The sequence below is a fragment of the Caenorhabditis remanei genome, chromosome IV (assembly GCF_010183535.1).
Source record: "Caenorhabditis remanei strain PX506 chromosome IV, whole genome shotgun sequence".
NCBI lineage: Eukaryota > Metazoa > Nematoda > Chromadorea > Rhabditida > Rhabditidae > Caenorhabditis > Caenorhabditis remanei.
This window is the reverse complement of record NC_071331.1, coordinates 12,870,022-12,891,711: the sequence shown is the minus strand read 5'-3', so window position 1 is coordinate 12,891,711 and position 21,690 is coordinate 12,870,022. Positions and strand designations below refer to the sequence as shown.

Below are 21,690 nucleotides of genomic sequence, written 5' to 3'. Positions count from 1 at the left end.
TGTGCAACACTCTCACATCTAATTCTTCTTTTCGATACTGATAGCTTTCGTTTCACGGGATCAACTCCTTTAACTCTGTTTGGAGTTTTCTTGACTCCTTTTTTTATTTCATGAAATATGCATTGAGATAATTAATTAAGCAAAGCTTTATTAGCAACTTACTATAAAAATGAATCAAAAATCAAAAGAAAAAAACATGAAAAAGTGGAAATGGGGAGCGCATTGAGTTTGACTAGTTTTTTGTAAAGAAGAAGTTTAGAGCTCTAATAAAATGACGATTCTTATGAAAAAGTTATGATGAAAAACCGCGTAAAAACTATAAACGAAATACAACAAATGATCAGAAAAAGGAGAAAACTACTGGGAGAAAAGGGAAAAGCCAAATTTTCTGGATTATTTCAAAAGTTGTTTGGGGCGAGCATCTTGAGAAACAATCAGAAGGAAACATTGCGGAGGCTCGTTATGCATTGGGAAGCTTAAAACATGAAAAGTTAAAGATAAAGCTGAAGTGAGAGAGTTAAGAGAAATAGACAGTTGTAAGAATTGGGGCAATTCTTTGAAATGTCTATTTCAATATAAATTTTTTGTGATGAAATGCAAGATGGGGCTTCTTGAAAGTCATCGTTTTTCACTTCAAGAATACGGGTTCTCTGGGGCGGAGAATCGTATTTCTGAAGAGTTTTTTTTTCAGCAGAATATAGAAAAGAAAATAATAAATTAAAAGGCTCATGACAAATAAAATACTGTAAGCTCGGATCACTGGACTAGTTGGGGGGAAACTGGTAAATGGTTGGTGAAATATGGAATGTTTTTTAACAAAGAGAACAATTGTTTTGTGGAATAATTTGGGATTGAGAAGCGGGTATTAATATTAAAATAAAATAAATGAGAAGAGATAAATTTGTGAAGTTGTAACTTGATTTGAGAGATTTGGAGTGATGGCGACTGTTGATAGAGGCTGAAAATTAAATTTAATTGTTTTGTTGCAGAAAGTTCAGAAAAAAAGTGTTTTCTACTGTTACTCTTCCTTCGTGATACATATTCATACCTTAGAATTGTGAATGAGGCTGGTCGTGTTCCCGATGGAAAGTAGTTCTTGTCACATTTCCTTCAGTATCCACAGTTTCGAATTGCTCATCATCCGGTAGTTGATCGAGACGTTCTTGGCTTTCTGTTCCAGTGAATGTGACATGTGAGACCAATGGATCGGTTACCTAAAAATAAAAGAATAAAATCTGAAACCTTCTATTTCATCACTTACTCTTGTCTCAACACGTCTTGAAATGGTCTGAAGAGAGCCATCTGGTCCGACAACTGTAGTTTGGAAAGTGGTAAGAGTGGTCGGATATGATTGAAGCATGCTTGACACTTCACCATCCAATGAATCTCTATCATCATCTGTAACCAATGTTCCCATTGTGTCTCCAGACAGGAGACCATGTGTTGATTGAGTTGATTCGATTCCTTGACTGGCGCCTTCCAACAGAGAGTCCTGAAATTTGATATTTTTAGATTCAGATTGGTCTGAAATAAGTGAAATTACCTTCTCGATAGTTGCGGTTCCATCTAACGAGTCGGTCGTGCTTGCCTCCATAATACGTGGAACCATTTCATACTCAGTGAGAGATGTATCTTCAACACTGTCTGGCCTTTGTTCTACTTCGATTTCTTGGAATGTTGGTTCCAAAGAATCGGTGCTGGTCTCAAGATATTGCATTTGAACGGGATCAATAGCATGTTCAAGTGAGTCGGTTGGTGATGGAGCAACTGGAGTGACTCCACGGAGATCTTCTTCTTGGACCGGTCGACTCTTCATTTCAGTGTCACTTCCAACGACATCTTCTTCATCATCGTCACGGATACTCATGTCTTCTGCTTCTGATTCCTCACGGATATCAGACAACATCATGACGTCTTCTGGTGGTGATTGATTCTCAGTCATTTCCTTCTCAAGACGTTCGAATTCAGCGAGGGAACTTACTGATCCTTCTCCGGACTTGTTCAATCTTCCGGCAACAAGCAATTCAATTTCTGATCTTGTCAATGATCCATCTCCACGTGCTCCGACTTCTCTTTCAAGTCGTTCAAACTCTTGAAGAGAGGTCAAAGAGAGGTTGTCACTGGATTGATGACGATATTTTCCAATCATAGCAAGAGTGTCAGCTGGTACTCCAACGGATGAATGTCCAGATGAATGGTTTCCTCCTTCGTTCAATGAATCCGAATCTTCTGGTTCTTCTTCAACAGTTTCAAGTTCTTCAAGTGCCTGCTGTTGTTGTTCTTCTGTATCAGCATCGTATACTTCGAATCCAAGATCTTCTGCTTCTTGATCTTCTTTCTCTTCTCCTTCTGGTTTCTGCTCAACGTCCAATGGCTTTTCCGGATCTTCAGGTGTCAATGATTTCTCCGACGTTCTTGCGTCCTTTCCTGCACTGATAACACTCACAACTTCCAGTGAATCACTCGATCCACTTCTCTCACTTTCAACACGAATCACAGTGTCCGCATGACTTTCCGCCGACGACGACAGGTCCGATAGCTGTCGCGAGTAACGTGAAGACTCGCTATTTCCGAGATCGGACGACGCCTCCATGGCTAAACTATGGATGCGTTCGGTCTCCTGTCGTCTCATCTCCGTTTCTTCTCCTTCTTGCGGCACAGTTTCGGTTGTGATTTGGGTATCTTCTGATTGTTTTCTAGCTTCATCTGCTGCAGTTTGCTCAGAAAGTTGTGGTGGTGGTGTTGGTTCAGTGACATCTTCTTCTCTGACAAAGACGAAATGATCACCTTCTTTTTTCATTGTTCCGTCGGATTTTCTTGGTGGAACTGGAGAAATTGGACGTCCTGGATCATGTTGTGGTGGGAGTAGAATCCCACTTGGACTGATTGGCAGCTTGTCATCACTCTCATCTTCCTCCTCGATTGTTACCTGAAGAGCAACATCTGGTGTGGATCTAGCTGTTGTCTGCATGAAATCATCTGGATCAAATGCGCGGATAACAGGCATATCAAAGTCTTGTTGAACTGTAAATTGACGGTCAGAATCCACAGGCGAAAGAATCGCTTGTGGAGTCGACGTCTCTTGGCGTTCTTGATCGCGATCACGCGCCGTGTGCTCCCCGTCGGAGTCGCTGAGACGGCTTGGCGCTTGGCTTGTGGCAGTGGTGTATTCTGAATCTTGAGAAGTCCAGCCTTGGGCGGATTCATACGTGTCGTCCTGAGATGTTACACAAGTGTCGTACTCTTGATCATCTTTCTCTGTAGCTGTCAAGTAGGCATCAGAAGTCATTGTCTTCTGATCATCCTCCTCTTCTCTGATTTCATGGACAACTTGTTGAAGTACTTCATCTACTAGATGAGTTGCTGTGTACTCTGCTGCTTCTTCTTTCTCTTCTTGTTCTTTTTGAGCAGCAGCTTCTTCTTCATGCTCTTGCTCCAAGTGCGCTTCTTGATCAGATTCATGAATCACATCAAGTTGATCTGAAGCACTAGAAGACGGTTCTTCCTCAACGAGAGCATGCAGATTGTTCTTCTCTCCAGCCAATATGTTGAGTTTTTCTTGTAGATCTGAATAGTAATCAACTTCTGGTTCATTCGAGATTTCTTGGCAACTCTCTTGCTTCAAGAACTTGGATCTTCTTGGAGAATACTCTGCTTGAGTCATCATAATCTGGGTTGTAGCATCTCCTTCTGCTTCTTGAATAACGTCATCTGTCAGCTGGGTCGAGAACTCTTCAAGAATTTCTCCGTGACGGTCATAGACTTTCCATTCTTCATCGTGGTCCTCGTGTTTGTCATCTGAATCATCTGCATGTCCAAAGCTGATCTTAGTTACATTTTGGAGAGCTTCCGATGCCAAGTCTTCAACACTTCTCTTTGGTTCAACAGGTGAACGGCGATTAAGAGATTCAATTGAAGCACGGTATTGTTCTGACTCAATCAAAGTTCTGTCGAGTGGACTGAATACTTCAGATACGAGTTTTTCAGCAGTTTGTTCAGCTACATCTTCTGATGAAAGTTTGAATGCAGCTTCAGTTGATTGGAGTGGCAGATGTTGAGACTCTTCTCCGTGATCTACAAAGGATCCTTCCGATTCGGAGTCATCTTTTTCTTGGTGTGTCTCAATCGATGGAATTTGTTTGTGAAGTTCAGCCGAGTCATATTGAACATGTTCTTGGTCATGGAACTGATCATGTTCCTCATAATCATCATCCTTCTTGAGTGCATCATAAGCAGCCTTTGCTCCAACAGCAGCAAGTGCAACTGGTGCAGCAACAACTCCTCCAGCAACCATTCCTGCTTTCTTTGCAAATCCAAGAACCTTGCTTCCGAATCCTTCTCCATCGCTCTCATCTCCTTCTTCTTCTTTCTGGAAGTGTTCAGGCTCATAACGGCTCTCTGAAGTAATGGCTGATGTTGTCTTCATGGATTCATGTACTTCTCCTTCTGAAGGAACTGGCGAAGATCTCTTCTCTTCTTCTGGTTCGAAGCGGCTGTGAGATTCATCAGTTGTTGAGCGGGTCTCCGAAACATGTTCAACTGACTTTTCAGAATGAACTGGTGACTGTTTTCCAGAAATAGAATGCTCGTGTCCTTCTGGTTCAACATATTCACGGGTGACAGTTGTCGTACTGGTTGTTCCAATGACATGCCCGACTGATCTTTCTGATGGAACTGGAGATCCTGAAGAGAAATATTCTTGAGACTCGACAATGTGATATGGATCTTGTTCTTCTTCTGGTTCAAAGTGCTCGCGAGTAGTCGTAGTCGTTGTGATAGTTTCAATAACACGACTGGATTCTTGTTCAGATGGAATTGGCGATCCAGATGCATACTCTTCTGATTCGACAACATGTTCTCCAGTTGTCTCGTCTTCTGAGTCAAAATGTTCACGAGTGACGGTAGTTGTGGTTGTTGTCGTCTTCATGTAACCATGAACATCTTCTTCCGGTGGTACTGGTGACTTTGATTCAGATTGTTCGGATGATTGTTCGAAGTGTTCAGTGCCGGTGTGAGATGAAGGATGATCTTCGTGTTCAACATGTTCTCGAGTCACAATAGTTGTAGTGGTGGTTTCGATAAAGTGTCCAACAGACTTCTCAGATGGAACTGGCGATCCAGATGCAGAATATTCGTGAGACTCGACAAGATGCTCTTCTCCTTCGGGCTCACGTGTGACAGTAGTAGTTGTGGTGGTAGTCCTCACATAATCTTGAATATCCTCAGATGAGTCTTCTGGTTCGAAGTGCTCTTCAGTCGTTGTAGTCGTTGTGGTCTTCTCAACGACATGCTTCACAGAGTCTTCAGATGGAACTGGTGAACCACTGTACTCTTGAGATTCAATGACATGAGAATCGTCATAGTCATCGGGATGAGTTGGAGATCCTGATGGTGACTCTGGACGTTCGTGTCCAATTGGAGAGGATTTGACGTATTCTTCCGATTCAACTACTGATGGATCTTGATGTTGTTCGAAATGTTCACTTCTGACTGTAGTAACAGTAGTTGGAGATTCTGGAGTGTATTCATGTTCTTCTGCTGGGTCGACATGTTCCACAGTTGTAATTGTTGTTGGTGGAAGTGGAGATCCAGATGAATACTCTCCTGATTCAATTACTGATCGATCTTGTCCCAACTCTTCCTCGTCAACTTCTGGCTCTGGAATTGCTGGTGGTTCATGATGAACACTGAGAACAGTGGTTGTGGTGGAATCCTCAAATGGTCTAGGAGATCCTTGTCCTGAGCCAAGATATTCTTCTGACTCGACAATGCTTGGATCAACTTCATCGTCTTGTTGGTCATTTCCGTAAGCTTCAGTCTCAATCACATCATCATTTCGAGCAGCATCTCTTTCTTCTTCATCCGAATGAACTGGAGATGAGATTCTCTGTTCTTCCCGGTTACTGAACTCATACTCTTCTGAGTCAATGATGTATGGGGCATCGGTCTCAGAAGTTTCCTGATGTCTTTGCGCTTCCTCGTCTTCAACTTGTTGTTCTTGTTCAGGTGTTGTCTGAATATCATCAGAATCAGAAGGAACTGGTGAACTGACACGTTGCTCTTGTTGAGTGGATGGCTCATAGTCTTCAGACTCGATGATGTATGGGCCTTCGGCTTGAACCATCGATTCAAATACAGTCTTGTCTCTCACATATTGTTCAGCTGGTGAGTCAACTGGGAATACGATCTTTGGTTCTTCCTGCTTTGGTGATGACGCTTCAGCAGTTTCCGAGATAACTTTGTCCTCTTCTTCAGGCTCATAGAATGTAGCTCCTGGCTCTTGAGTTTCAGAATCAACACGGCGTTCACGCGAATCTCCAAGAAGAGCATGTTTCTCTTCCTCCTCATCATCTTCATCATCATCTTTCTTGAGTGCATCATAAGCAGCCTTTGCTCCAACAGCAGCAAGTGCAACTGGTGCAGCAACAACTCCTCCAGCAACCATTCCTGCTTTCTTTGCGAATCCAAGAACCTTGCTTCCGAATCCTTCTCCGTCACTCTCATCTCCTGATTCTGGTTGATGTTGTTCAGTTAGAAGTGGAGCTTTTTCGGTTGGAACTGGTGATTCAGTTTGATGTTCTGGCTCTTCGTGGAAGTATTGAGCAACTGGAGAATCCTCTTGAGTCACAGATGTTCTCTGTTGAGTTTGCTCGAATCTGGGCTCAATGTGTTCTTCAACGAAGTGTGACTCCTTCTCCGAAGCGACCGGCGACTCTGATACATTACGTCCAGAATCGGCGTCATAATCTCGAGATTCAACAAGGTGTCTCTCCTCTTCTGGTTCATAACGTTCATGAGTGACAGTTGCGGTTGTTGTTGTTTCGATAATTCGACTGGATTCTTGTTCAGATGGAATTGGAGATGCTGGTGAATACTCTTCTGACTCAACAACATGTTCTCCAGTTAGCTCGTCTTCTGGTTCAAAGTGTTCATGAGTGACTGTTGTTGTGGTTGTTGTCGTCTTCATGTAACCATGAATATCTTCTTCCGATGGTACTGGAGATGAGCGCTCGGCATGAACAGATGATTGCTCAGCTGCTGTCACAGATGGAGTAGACTTTTCAGATAGTACTGGCGATCCTGCTGCAGAGTGTTCTTGTGATTCAACAACATGATGCGGCTCATGTTCTTCTTCTGGCTCGTAATGCTCACGAGTGACAGTTGTGGTGGTCGTTGTCTCAATAATACGATGGGCGTCTTCTTCTGATGGAACCGGAGATCCAGATGGATATTGTTCAGATTCCACAACATGTTCTCCAGTTGGCTCATCCTCTGGCTCGAAGCGCTCATGAGTAACCGTTGTTGTGGTCGTTGTTGTTTTGACGTATTCAGGGGCATCTTCCTCAGAAGGTACTGGAGAACTTGGTTCTTCTTGCTCAAACCGTTCTTCTGTTACTGTTGTTGTTGTGGTTTTTTCAACAACATGAGTGACTGATTCTTCGGATGGAGCTGGAGATCCTTCTCTTTGTTGAACGGCTGGATGACTCTCTTCTCCTTCTGTTTCCTCATCGGAAACTTCATATTCTCGGGTGACGGTTGTTGTAGTTGTCGTCTCCAAATATCTCGGAGCGTGAGATTCATCATCAGCTTCTGATCCAGACGCTGGTCGAACACCTTCTGGTTCTTCATAAAGTTCACGAGTCACTGTTGTAATGGTAGTGTCTCCTGCATGAGGTTCGTCATCATCAAAACGAGTATCGCGGCTCGGGAAGTCTTTCTCAGAAGCATCTTTCTCTGATCCAATTGGAGAAGCTGGAGCATCCTCTTTTTCTGGTTCATAAACTTCTTTGGTGATAATAGTCGTTGTCTTTGTCTCGATGTAATGATGTTCTGGTTCATCACCTTCTGGTGCTTCATAAACTTCACGAAGAACTGTTACTTCTTCTGGAAGTGTCTTCTCTTCCCCTTCTACTTCTGGTTGCGGCTCATCATGATAGTGACGAATGACTGTTGTAGTAGTCTCGACAACTTGTTCAGAAGGAGATTCGACTGGTAGATGTTCAGAATCAGCGCGCGAATGTTGGGATTCGTCGTCATCAAGATATTCACGAGTCACAGTAGTTTTTCGAATAGTTTCCGTGTAACGATGGCTTTGTTCGGAGTCAGATCCAGTTGGTTCAGTGTATTCAGCTTCGATTTCAGATTGAGAATCATCATCTGAGACGGGGTTGACTAAAGCTCGGCGTTTTGGACTGACCAAAACGTCTTCTCTTTTTTGTTGGTCTTGAGAGGAAGATTGTTCTTGAGTGTCTCCAAGAAGAGCATGTTGTTCTTGCTCATCGTCTTCATCATCATCCTTCTTGAGTGCATCATAGGCAGCCTTTGCTCCAACAGCAGCAAGTGCAACTGGTGCAGCAACAACTCCTCCAGCAACCATTCCTGCTTTCTTTGCGAATCCGAGAACCTTGCGTCCGAATCCTTCTCCTTCACTCTCATCTCCTGATTCCGACTGATGTTGTTCAGTGAGAAGTGGAGCTTTTTCGGTTGGAACTGGTGATTCAGTTTGATGTTCTGGCTCTTCGTGGAAATATTGAGCAGCTGGAGAATCCTCATAAGTGAGGGATGTTCTCTGTTGAGTTTGCTCGAAGTGGGGCTCATCATACTCTCGATCCTTCTCATGGATGGCGTGTGGTTCTGGAGATTGAGTTGGTTCCGATAGTCGTTCTGACTCAAATCCTCCTTCTGGCTGAGAATACTCTTGAGTAGCTGATGGTGAAGTAGTGTCAAACTCTCGTCGAATTGGAGACTCGGCGGATGGAGCAGGTGAAGCTGGGGCGTCGTGGGAATCAACACGACCATATTCGGTTGGTTGCTCGTATGGGGCAATAGACGGCTCTTCCGATTGTTTCTCTGATTGAACTGGAGAAGTTGAGTATTGATATTCCTCGGGTTCGTGTGTTCCACTAATTTTTCCAGCTGACTTCTCCGATGGAATTGGAGATCCTGAAGCGTACTCTTCAGATTCCACAACTTGTCCACCAATTGGCTCATACTCTGGTTCAAAGTGTTCACGAGTGACTGTTGTTGTGGTTGTTGTCGTCTTCATGTAACCATGAACATCTTCTTCCGATGGTACTGGAGATGAGGATTCAACTGGAACGGATGATCGTTCAACTTCTCTCGGAGATGAACCGAAGTCGTCTTCGTGCTCAACATGTTTCCGAGTTTCCGTCGTTGTGGTAGTGGTCTCGATGGTATAAGCAACAGACTTCTCTGATGGAACTGGTGATTCAGAAGCGGAATATTCTCGTGACTCAACAACATGACGCGGCTCTTGCTCATCATCATAGTCTTCCCGTGTGACAGTTGTCGTCGTCGTTGTCTCGATAACTCGACGGACATCTTCTTCGGATGGAACTGGGGATCCAGAGGGATATTGTTCGGATTCCACAACATGTTCTCCAGTTGGTTCATCCTCTGACTCGAATTGCTCGCGAGTAACAGTTGTTGTAGTTGTGGTCTCTACAAATTTGGTTGAACCCTCTTCTGATGTAACAGGTGATCCAGCTGGATGTTCTTCTGGCTTAACGTGCTGTTCGGCAATAGCAGATGGAACAGTTTCCAAAGCTTGGCGGCTTTCTCCATCCGATTCAGCTGGAGATCCTCTCGGTGATTTTGGAGAATATCCCGGAGAGTAAGATCCTTGACGTTCTAGTTCTGGTCGGGTATCTTTTTTATCTTCTGACTCTTTTTCACGTTCCTTCTCAGATGATTCCGAAGAGTGTTCACCTTGGAATTGCATGATTTCTTCTTTGTGAGATGGAGAAGCTGATCCAGATCTTTGTTGTTTTGGAGACTCAAAGCCGAATTGTTCCCGAGTTTCTGTTGTTATTGTCTCAACACGGAATGATTTCTCACTGTCAACAGGAGATTTCAGAGATTCTTGGTCGTAAGCTTGCTGAGACGGTACAGCCGATTGTTCAAATTGATGATAGGCTTCGGATCTCACAGGAGAGTCACTGCGGTGTTGTTCATGGACATCTCCAAGAAGAGCATGATGTTCTTCCTCATCATCATCCTTTTTGAGTGCATCATAGGCAGCCTTTGCTCCAACAGCAGCAAGTGCAACTGGTGCAGCAACAACTCCTCCAGCAACCATTCCTGCTTTCTTTGCAAATCCAAGAACCTTGCTTCCGAATCCTTCTCCGTCACTCTCATCTCCTGATTCTGGTTGATGTTGTTCAGTAAGAAGTGGAGCCTTTTCGGTTGGAACTGGTGATTCAGTTTGATGTTCTGGCTCTTCGTGGAAGTATTGAGCAGCTGGAGAGTCCTCTTGAGTCAATGATGTTCTCTGTTGAGTTTGCTCGAATCGGGGCTCAATGTCTTCTTCAACGAAGTGTGACTCCTTCTCCGAAGCGACCGGTGACTCTGGTATATGACGTTCCGATTCCAAGTGAGATGAAGGAGCTGGAGAATATGACTCTTCTGGATGCTCTTGTCCATGTTCTGGTTCATCATAGAATTCACGGGTGACTGTGGTCGTAGTGGTGGTTTCTTTGACAAAATGAGATTCCTCGACATTTTCAGATGGAACTGGTGATCCTCGGAGCGATGTTGTCGACTCTAATGGTGGTTCACCTCCAAACTGTTTTTCAGAATGAACTGGAGAAGCTTCACGGTGTTCTGGATCTTCCTCATCGTAGAACTCACGGGTTACTGTAGTCGTCGTTGTTGTCTCAACCACGTGGGGAATCGATTTCTCACTTTCTGTTGGTGTTCCGACAGTTTCTGGTTCTGGTGAATGAGCTGGTTCCGACAGTCTTTCAGAATCAAATCCTCCCTCTTCCTGATCAAATTCTCTTGTCACAGTTGTAGGCGTTGTTGTCTCTGTGACATGTGGGAAGTGTTTCTCTGATCCTTCTTCGGATTTTTCTGGGGAAGCAGCACGATCGTAATCTTGTTCTTGATGATGTGCAATTGGAGATTCTCCATGCAGTTCAGTCTGTTTGAACTCTGGTTCTTCTTCATCGTAGAACTGCCGAGTAACTGTCGTATTGGAAGTGGTTTCCATGACCTGAGGAACAGATTTTTCACTATCAACTGGACTAGCACGATCTTCTTCTAGATGTTCTTTGATTGGCGACTCAGGTTCATCTTCATAGTATTCCCGAGTGAGTGTCGTTGTGGTGGTTGTTTCTTTCACATCGGACTCTTCAGTTTCTTCCGGTTCATCATGATATTCACGAGTGACCACGGTGGTTGTAGTTGTTTCAACCACATGTGGCTCTTCTGTATGAATTTCTCGACTAACAGAAGTTGTGCTGTCACTGTCAGGAGAAACTGCATCTTCCTCATCAATTTGAGCAGACACCGGCTCGTCAATTGGTTCCTCAGATTCTTCGGGTAGGTCTCCGTAGAATTCACGAACTACTGTAGTAGTTGTAGTTGTTTCGGTGACATGTGGAGCGCTACTCTCTGATATTTCCTCATCATCTTCATATTCACGAGTTGTCTTGGTTGTTGTGGTGGTTTCAACAACGTGTGGAGTCTCTTGTTTTGGTTCACCGTCGTCTTCCGCCTCTTCTGGTTCATCATAAATTTCTTTCTGGACTGTTGTCGTGGTCGTTTCAATGTAATGATGTTCCGGTTCATTTCCTTGTGCGGTCTCAAAAACTTCACGCGAGACTGTAGTCGATTCTTTTTCTGGAGGAACTGGAGACTCGGAGATTGGTTCTTCATCGTAATCACGTTTCACAGTTGTTGTAGTCGTTGATTCGACAACGTGTGGAATAGAATGTTCACTTCCTGCGACGGATTCCTGGCCATGTTCTTCATGTGATTCTGGTTCATCGAAGTACTCACGAGTAACTGTAGTGGTTGTGGTAGTTTCAGTGACATGATGTTTCTCGGAGGCAGTTGGAATCGCGTGTTGTGCGTGTTCTTGTGAGTAACTGGTTTCTTCCTCACCATCATCCTTCTTGAGTGCATCATAAGCAGCCTTTGCTCCAACAGCAGCAAGTGCAACTGGTGCAGCAACAACTCCTCCAGCAACCATTCCTGCTTTCTTCGCAAATCCAAGAACCTTGCTTCCGAATCCTTCTCCGTCACTCTCATCTCCTGATTCTGGTTGATGTTGTTCAGTAAGAAGTGGAGCTTTTTCGGTTGGAACTGGTGATTCAGTTTGATGTTCTGGCTGTTCGTGGAAGTATTGAGCAGCTGGAGAATCCTCATAAGTGAGGGATGTTCTCTGTTGAGTTTGCTCGAATCTGGGCTCAACGTTCTCTTCAACGAAGTGAGATTCCTTCTCCGAAGCGACTGGTGACTCTGGTATATGACGTTCCGATTCTACGTGAGATGAAGGAGCTGGAGAATATGACTCTTTTGGATGATCCTGTTCATATTCAGGCTCATCATAGAATTCACGGGTGACTGTTGTCGTAGTGGTAGTTTCTTTGACAAGATGAGACTCCTCGACATTTTCAGATGGAACTGGTGATCCTCGGAGCGATGTTGTCGACTCTAATGGTGGTTCACCTCCAAACTGTTTTTCAGAATGAACTGGAGAAGCTTCACGGTGTTCTGGATCTTCCTCATCGTAGAACTCACGGGTTACTGTAGTCGTCGTTGTTGTCTCAACCACGTGGGGAATCGATTTCTCACTTTCTGTTGGTGTTCCGACAGTTTCTGGTTCTGGTGAATGAGCTGGTTCCGACAGTCTTTCAGAATCAAATCCTCCCTCTTCCTGATCAAATTCTCTTGTCACAGTTGTAGGCGTTGTTGTCTCTGTGACATGTGGGAAGTGTTTCTCTGATCCTTCTTCGGATTTTTCTGGGGAAGCAGCACGATCGTAATCTTGTTCTTGATGATGTGCAATTGGAGATTCTCCATGCAGTTCAGTCTGTTTGAACTCTGGTTCTTCTTCATCGTAGAACTGCCGAGTAACTGTCGTATTGGAAGTGGTTTCCATGACCTGAGGAACAGATTTTTCACTATCAACTGGACTAGCACGATCTTCTTCTAGATGTTCTTTGATTGGCGACTCAGGTTCATCTTCATAGTATTCCCGAGTGAGTGTCGTTGTGGTGGTTGTTTCTTTCACATCGGACTCTTCAGTTTCTTCCGGTTCATCATGATATTCACGAGTGACCACGGTGGTTGTAGTTGTTTCAACCACATGTGGCTCTTCTGTATGAATTTCTCGACTAACAGAAGTTGTGCTGTCACTGTCAGGAGAAACTGCATCTTCCTCATCAATTTGAGCAGACACCGGCTCGTCAATTGGTTCCTCAGATTCTTCGGGTAGGTCTCCGTAGAATTCACGAACTACTGTAGTAGTTGTAGTTGTTTCGGTGACATGTGGAGCGCTACTCTCTGATATTTCCTCATCATCTTCATATTCACGAGTTGTCTTGGTTGTTGTGGTGGTTTCAACAACGTGTGGAGTCTCTTGTTTTGGTTCACCGTCGTCTTCCGCCTCTTCTGGTTCATCATAAATTTCTTTCTGGACTGTTGTCGTGGTCGTTTCAATGTAATGATGTTCCGGTTCATTTCCTTGTGCGGTCTCAAAAACTTCACGCGAGACTGTAGTCGATTCTTTTTCTGGAGGAACTGGAGACTCGGAGATTGGTTCTTCATCGTAATCACGTTTCACAGTTGTTGTAGTCGTTGATTCGACAACGTGTGGAATAGAATGTTCACTTCCTGCGACGGATTCCTGGCCATGTTCTTCATGTGATTCTGGTTCATCGAAGTACTCACGAGTAACTGTAGTGGTTGTGGTAGTTTCAGTGACATGATGTTTCTCGGAGGCAGTTGGAATCGCGTGTTGTGCGTGTTCTTGTGAGTAACTGGTTTCTTCCTCACCATCATCCTTCTTGAGTGCATCATAAGCAGCCTTTGCTCCAACAGCAGCAAGTGCAACTGGTGCAGCAACAACTCCTCCAGCAACCATTCCTGCTTTCTTCGCAAATCCAAGAACCTTGCTTCCGAATCCTTCTCCGTCACTCTCATCTCCTGATTCTGGTTGATGTTGTTCAGTAAGAAGTGGAGCTTTTTCGGTTGGAACTGGTGATTCAGTTTGATGTTCTGGCTGTTCGTGGAAGTATTGAGCAGCTGGAGAATCCTCATAAGTGAGGGATGTTCTCTGTTGAGTTTGCTCGAATCTGGGCTCAACGTTCTCTTCAACGAAGTGAGATTCCTTCTCCGAAGCGACTGGTGACTCTGGTATATGACGTTCCGATTCTACGTGAGATGAAGGAGCTGGAGAATATGACTCTTTTGGATGATCCTGTTCATATTCAGGCTCATCATAGAATTCACGGGTGACTGTTGTCGTAGTGGTAGTTTCTTTGACAAGATGAGACTCCTCGACATTTTCAGATGGAACTGGTGATCCTCGGAGCGATGTTGTCGACTCTAATGGTGGTTCTCCTCCAAACTGTTCCTCAGAATGAACTGGAGAAGCTTCACGGTGTTCTGGATCTTCCTCGTCGTAGAACTCACGGGTTACTGTAGTTGTTGTTGTTGTCTCAACAACGTGGGGAATCGATTTCTCACTTTCTGTTGGTGTTCCGACAGTTGCTGGTTCTGGTGAATGAGCTGGTTCCGACAGTCTTTCAGAATCAAATCCTCCCTCTTCCTGATCAAATTCTCTTGTCACAGTTGTAGTCGTTGTTGTTTCTGTGACATGTGGGAAGTGTTTCTGTGATCCATCTTCTGATTTTGCTGGGGAAGCAGCACGATCGTAATCTTGTTCTTGATGATAAGCAATTAGAGATTCTCCATGACTGGCAGTCTGTGGGAAATCCGGTTCTGCTTCTTCATTGTAGAACTCGCGAGTCGTTGTATTCGTGGTTGTTGTTTCTACGACGTGAGGCACTTCCTTCTCCGACACAGCTGGAGATTCCATATCACGATGTTCAGCGACTTCAGAAGCTGGAGCGGAGGAACGAGCATCGTGAGCGACGTCAGATGAAGATTCCGGTCGATCAAACTCTTCATCGTGGAATTCTCGAGTCACTGTTGTTGTGGTAGTGGTTTCAACAACATGTGGATGTTCTTTCTCAGATTCAACTGGAGATTCTGGGACGTGGTGTGCCGATTCTGCATGAGAAGATGGAGCTGGAGAGTATGAGTCTTCTGGGTGTTCTTGTCCATGTTCTGGCTCATCATAGAATTCTCGCGTAACGGTCGTTGTAGTGGTTGACTCTTTCACCAAGTGCTCTTGTAATTCGGTTGGAGAAGGCGATCTTTCCTTTTCTTCATAGCTCTTCTCAAACTGCTCTGTATCGGGCTCTTCGTCAAATTCGCGAGTAACAGTTGTTGTAGTACTTGTCTCGATTACATGAGGATGTTCTTGTTCTGACAGAGCGGAAGATCCACCAAGGTGATGGTCAGGCTCCGCATGGGATGATGGAGCTGGGGAATGAGATTCTTGTGAAAGTTCAGCATGCTCTGGCTCTTCATCGTAGAATTCACGTGTGACAGTTGTGGTGGTGGTTGTCTCGACAACGTGTGGAAGTTCTTTCTCCGACAAAGCTGGCGATTCAAGAACTGGATGCTCGGCACCGCCATGGGAAGATGGAGCTGGTGAATGTAATACATCCTGTGGTTCTTCATGTGATCTGTCTTCTTCTTCCTCATCATCATCCTTCTTGAGTGCATCATAGGCAGCCTTTGCTCCAACAGCAGCTAGTGCAACTGGAGCAGCAACAACTCCTCCAGCAACCATTCCTGCTTTCTTTGCAAATCCAAGAACCTTGCTTCCAAAACCTTCTCCATCACTCTCATCTCCCGATTCTGGTTGATGTTGTTCAGAAACTCTCTGTTCTTCTTGGAAGTATTGAGCATGTGGAGATTCCGGCATATTTTGTTGTGGTTGGTCTCCATAGGATTCATGAGCAGCAGAGGCTGGAGAGTCGAGCCCTTTGTGTTCTTGTTCAGACAGACGAGATTCTGGTTTATCGAAGTCATCATCATAAACTTCCTGCGTTACTGTTGTAGTGGTTGTTGTTTCTACGACGTGAGGAACTTCCTTCTCCGACACAGCTGGAGATTCCATATCACGATGTTCAGCGACTTCAGAAGCTGGAGCTGAAGAACGAGCATCGTGAGCAACGTCAGATGGAGACTCCGGTCGATCAAACTCTTCATCGTGGAATTCTCGAGTTACTGTTGTTGTGGTGGTGGTTTCAACAACATGTGGATGTTCTTTCTCTGATGCAACTGGAGATTCTGAAACGTGGTGTGCTGACTCTGCATGAGAAGATGGAGCAGGAGAGTATGAATCATCTGGGTGTTCTTGTCCATGTTCTGGCTCATCGTAAAATTCACGAGTGACTGTGGTTCTTGTGGTAGTTTCAGAAACCAAATGAAGCTCTTGTTCCTCATTTGATGGAATTGGATACACTTCAGCTGGCGATTCTGGTCTTGGATACTCCTCATGATGGAACTCATGAATGGAGGAAGGAATAGGTTCCACGTGTGATGCAATATCCTTATCAGAAGATTCCGGATGATCATGTTCAGGTGCAACTTCGTAGTCACGAGTGACAGTTGTTGTTGTCGTTGTCTCGACAACGTGAGGGACTTCTCTCTCCGAAAAAGCTGGCGATTCAGAAATCGGATGTTCAGAATCAACATGAGAAGATGGAGCTGGTGAATGGGATACATCCTGTGGTTCTTCAAAATAATCACGAGTTACTGTAGTAGTTGTTGTAGTTTTAGTAACCCCATGAGCATCTTTCTCCGACATCGGTTCCGAGGGGACTGGAGAATGTCGTTCTCCAGCTGGAGACTCCGGGTGTTGTTGAATCGATCTGACAGATCGTTCTGATGGAATTGGCGATTCAGATGGAGACACTTCTCTCTGTTCTTCAACGACATGGATTGAATCGTGGGCAACTGGAGAAGATTCACGATGTTCGGGATCTTCCTCATCGTAGAACTCACGGGTTACTGTAGTCGGCGTTGTTGTCTCAACCACGTGGGGAATCCATTTCTCACTGTCTGCTGGCGTTCCGACAGTTGCTGGTTCTGGTGAATGAGCTGGTTCCGACAGTCTTTCAGAATCAAATCCTCCCTCTGGTTGATCATATTCTCTTGTCACAGTTGTAGTCGTTGTTGTCTCTGTGACATGTGGGAGTTCTTTTACTGATTCTCTATCTTCAACTTCTGGTTCTTCCTCTTCATATTCACGAGTTACAGTTGTTGTAGTTGTTGTCTCGACCACATGAGGATGTTCTTGTTCTGACAAAGCAGGTGATCCTGCTTGATGACGTTCTGACTGGACATGGGATGATGGTGCTGGAGAATGAGATTCTTGTTGAACTTCCTCATGCATTTGCTCTGGCTCATCGTAGAATTCACGAGTAACAGTGGTTGTGGTTGTTGTCTCAGAAACCAAATGTGGCTCTTGCTCCTTTTCAGATGGGACTGGAGAGTGTTTGACAGAAGATACCTCAGCATCCTCTGGTTCATCATAGTATTCACGAGTCACAGTGGTACTTGTTTCAGTTACGATCTCATGAGGTTGTTCATGATGAGAAACTTTTGGAGTGACATCTTCCATATGTGGAGGAGGAACATCTTCGTGTTGAATTGGAGATTCCATGATAGTTGTTTGAGTTGTCAACACTTCTTGGGCTTCATGATCTTTCTCTTCATCATCATCATCTTTCTTGAGTGCATCATAAGCAGCCTTTGCTCCAACAGCAGCGAGTGCAACTGGAGCAGCAATTACTCCTCCAACAATCATTCCCGCCTTCTTTGCGAAATCTCCTAATCCAGATTTTTCTTCCTCTTCTTCTTGAACACTTGCAACGGAATGTCTTGCAATTTCTGGTTCATGTCCGCTCTTCAAGCTCAAATTGTCTCCTTCGTCATGACTTGTGACACTTTCTGCGTATTCTTGAGCAATTGGATGCTCCGAAACAATTGGAGATGTCTGTCCTGGAGAGTGATGTCCTCTGTAGACTGGCTGATGTTCCATAGTTTCAACTCTCCCCTCGTCGTGTTTTTCAAATGACTCAGCCACATAATGGGCGGCCAACTCGTCGTCATGAGAACTCAAAACTTCGCTCGCAACAGATGGCGAGATGACGTGGCGTACTTGGGGAATCGGTGGACTCACTTTTCCCTTTTGGGAAGATCTTTCATCATCAGACGACGTTGGAGAGTAGGATTTGATGTCCTTGATTTCCGCAGTTGAAACATGTTCTTCAGATGGAGACAACTCATGAGCAAGTTCTTCATCACTGTATTCACGAGTATCTTTGATTTCAGCACGAGCAACATGTTCTGGCTCAGAAGGTTCTAGAGGTTCTTGTGGCTGTTCATCCTCAATTTCCTCTCTATCATCTGGATGCTCTGGTGGAATTGGAGTATGTGGAGTGATCACAATTCCGACAGTTGGTTCAAGATGGCTCTCTTCATGATGATCATCGTGATGTTCAATTTCAGTATCTGATTCAGTGAAATGAACTTCTGGAATTGATTGCTCTGTGTGACCAGAACGACCACTATCTCGTCCCTCAGACGATTGCGTTGGTTCTTCATGAGCATATTGCTGAGTAGACTCTGCATGCTCCTCTGGTTCTTCATCTTCTTGAGTAAGAGCATGAATTGATGGAGGAGGTCCAGATACAGATGGATCGATTGGAAGAGTTTTGAACTGCTCGAATTTGGCTATTCGGTCTTTTACACTTCCAAGTGATTCAACAGGAGAATCTGAAATGAGAACTATAAAATTGAGATTGATGATTTTGGATGAATGAAGTGGACATGTTTACCTCCCAAGACCTCGGGTCTACCGTACGTTTACAATTATTAGGAATATTTCAAAAAATGAAAATAGAGCAACAAAGATTATTAAGCATGAGGATTTTGAGTGAAAAGAAGAGGAATGAACATTTTTTGAGAAACTACTCGGTTTTAAGTGTAGCAACACAGGCAAAATCAATAAATCGAGCAACCATCGAGTAGCAAAAGAACCAAAAGAGCCAAGAGTGAAAAATCCATCTTGCAGTTGCAGAACCAGTGAAACCAAAAACTTAACAATCTTTTCAACTATACACGTTCACAAGACCAATTCAAAACTATCCTTTATATTCTATCGAGTCGGTGACTCAGATACAATCAACGAATCACCAGCCAATGTTTTTGAAGGTCTCTGTAGAGTTCACACAAGAATCGATATGTTCCAATACATCTGAAAATATCCACCACCGAACAAATACTAAATGAACCACTGGCAACTACATGAATCTATGTAAATCTATCAATCGCTTTGATTGTATTCTGAAGAAGTTCCTTGTTTTATTTTTCACCTGTTTCACTCTTATTGTAAACCTGATCCATGCGTCTTGTCCAATGATAATCCGCATCCATTGCATGGTTTCTGCGATGACGAAACTAATAATGAACAAAAACGATATCGAGTTCATGCAAATCATTCCCACTTATCAAAATACGATATAAAAATCCTATTTTGATCGAATCACAAATCATAAAATTATCTTTATTCAATAACCAACATAGATATATTCAAAGTGTTTTTTTTTGGTTTCTTTTATTTCTAGAGCCGAGCGAGAGAGTGTAGTGACGAGAAAGAGTGAGAGAGAAGCAGAGAAAAAGTTCAAATAGAGTTTTTTTTGAAAATAATAAAAAAATAAGGGAGTACGGTAGGGTATCCAAGGTCCGGGGATCGAGTTGATGCACGTCTGCTTACTCACCAGGGGCCGATGGCTCTTCTCCTTCTCCTGAAATAAATTGGGTTTAATTAAATAGAGTCATTACCGTTCGGATTAAGCCTTTTCAGCGAGACCGGAAGTTTTCCTTGCTCATTTATTTGTGGGGTCAGTTGTTCTCTCATTTTTATAAATCATCGAATGTTTTAATCTAATTCTTGTCCATCAAAAGTTCATCACATCCCACCCCTTTACTCTTTCTCTTTTTTCCCGTCCGAAGCCTTGAGAAAGCACGGGAGCCCTTGGCTCACAAAACTTGTGTAAAGTGTCTGTCGTCTCCTATGCTCCCCGTACTCTCTCAACAAATGCCGTCGGATACTTGCTTGCTCAATTCGTTTTGAAATCATCGAGGAGCGGAGAGAATTCCTCTGTCAAAACAGATTTCTCACGTTCCATCGGAGCACCCGGCAAAAAGGAAAAGAGCAAAAGGGAAGGATATGTGAACAAATAAAATAAAGTTATGGACTCCAAAATTCCTTTTACATTTTTTGCCCTAACGTTTTACAGTTAATTTTTTTAAGGCTCTTACCTGGCAAAGTGGTACGGGTCGTAGTAACAACTCTTGTCATCTTCTTTGATACCACGACAGATCCATCTTCATTTGTGAATCCTTCCTCAGCAGTTTCTTTCTTTTGCGTCGTTCCAGAGTCTTGGCCAGAGTGTTGCTCAGCGCCAGATGCTGAAATAAAAAACTAATTGAAAAATGATTGAGAAATCGAAAAGAAAACCGTCAAAAACCTGTTTGTTAGGGAATATCAGTAAATCATGCATAACAAAAAAGCACACAATCACTATTTACGTACAGATATCGGCAATAATATCTTGCTGAAGCTTGCGAATCTGTTCCTCATTCATATGAGCCATTGCTGAAGTTTCAGTCTCATAGACTGTCTTCGTGGTAGTCGTGTGCTTCGACTGATTCACACGAATTTGAACATCTCTTCCTGCTCCAGCGACAGCCAATGCTCTCGCAACGGCTTCACTGACTGCTGGATCAGCTGGAGTCACTGCTCCGGCTGCACGAAGTTCTTCTTCGAGTTCACGAAGACGTTGAACAGCTTCCGAATGCTTCGCGTCACCTCCAGACATCTTCAACGATCTGAGGGTGAAGAGCAGCTGGCTGAGCACTAGCTCCGCCTCCGACGGCGCAACTTCGTCCTCTCCCTCGTCGACCTCAAGCAGCGGCTCGCTGGTGGCAAGTTTGAAAAATTGAACAAGAGGAACTCCGCGGGGATCGAGTTCGAGCAAAGCGGCGGCAAGGGAAGCGGAACGAGTACGCTCGAATTGCCCACTACTGGCGATTGGCTCATCCTCCTCGTCCTCTTGATCTCCAGATTGGGCTAATCCAGACTTTTCAGCTCCTCCTTCCTCCAAATAAATAGAGAATCTTCTTGGCTCCTCATGATCATGATGCTCGTGTTCAGCATGTTCTCCATCCCAAGATTCGACTTGGAACTGGTTTGAAGAACTGACATGATGAATTGCAGTATGAGATGTTCCATCAGATGGAACAGCTCCAAATACAATTGGAGTACCGTCGGAAAGGACTCCAGATACGATGAAATTGGCGGTAGTGGACATTTTCAAAGAAAGAGGAACAAGAAGAAAGATGAAGAGCTTGAAAAAGAGGTGAAGAAAATCCTGCTGAAGATGATGGGCGGCTCCCGAGGAGCTCTAAGGACCTGCGTCTCCGTCTGATCTTCCTTCAGGCAGCTGACCTCATGTTTTTCCGGATTTCTTCTCGTTGGGACCCAGGAGGCACAAACAAAACAACACAAAGAAGAAGCAAGCGATAACCATTATATCATTCACAAAATATTGATTTGACCTTCATTTTATTCTAGAAAAGAAAGAAAAAGGGATAGAACAAAGAGGCGTTTTGACAGTTTTCGATTTTTTTCAAATGGTAGTGATTGGGTGTGATTTGGCAGGTTTTGTGTGTGTTGTGTAGGTTTTTTGAAAAAGTGCAAAGAAGCAGATTGTATAAAGTTAATGAGAAGGAATA

General features: G+C 44.0%; 2 protein-coding genes across 2 annotated transcripts; one reads left to right on the top strand and one right to left on the bottom strand.

The window, feature by feature from the left end:
• Window positions 1–1,049: 1,049 nt before the first annotated feature.
• On the bottom strand, window positions 1,050–21,266 carry GCK72_013633 (uncharacterized protein; the record flags this gene model as incomplete). Its single annotated transcript, XM_053729918.1, has 7 exons — window positions 1,050–1,214; window positions 1,262–1,492; window positions 1,544–14,448; window positions 14,497–18,666; window positions 19,671–19,697; window positions 20,215–20,364; window positions 20,489–21,266. The coding sequence occupies 7 exons, from the start codon at window positions 21,264–21,266 to the stop codon at window positions 1,050–1,052; spliced, it is 18,426 nt and encodes a 6,141-aa protein (XP_053584690.1).
• Window positions 21,159–21,383, top strand: GCK72_013632 (uncharacterized protein; the record flags this gene model as incomplete). The annotated part of the gene is made up of 1 exon (XM_053729917.1): window positions 21,159–21,383. The coding sequence occupies one exon, from the start codon at window positions 21,159–21,161 to the stop codon at window positions 21,381–21,383; it is 225 nt and encodes a 74-aa protein (XP_053584689.1).
• Window positions 21,384–21,690: the final 307 nt, after the last annotated feature.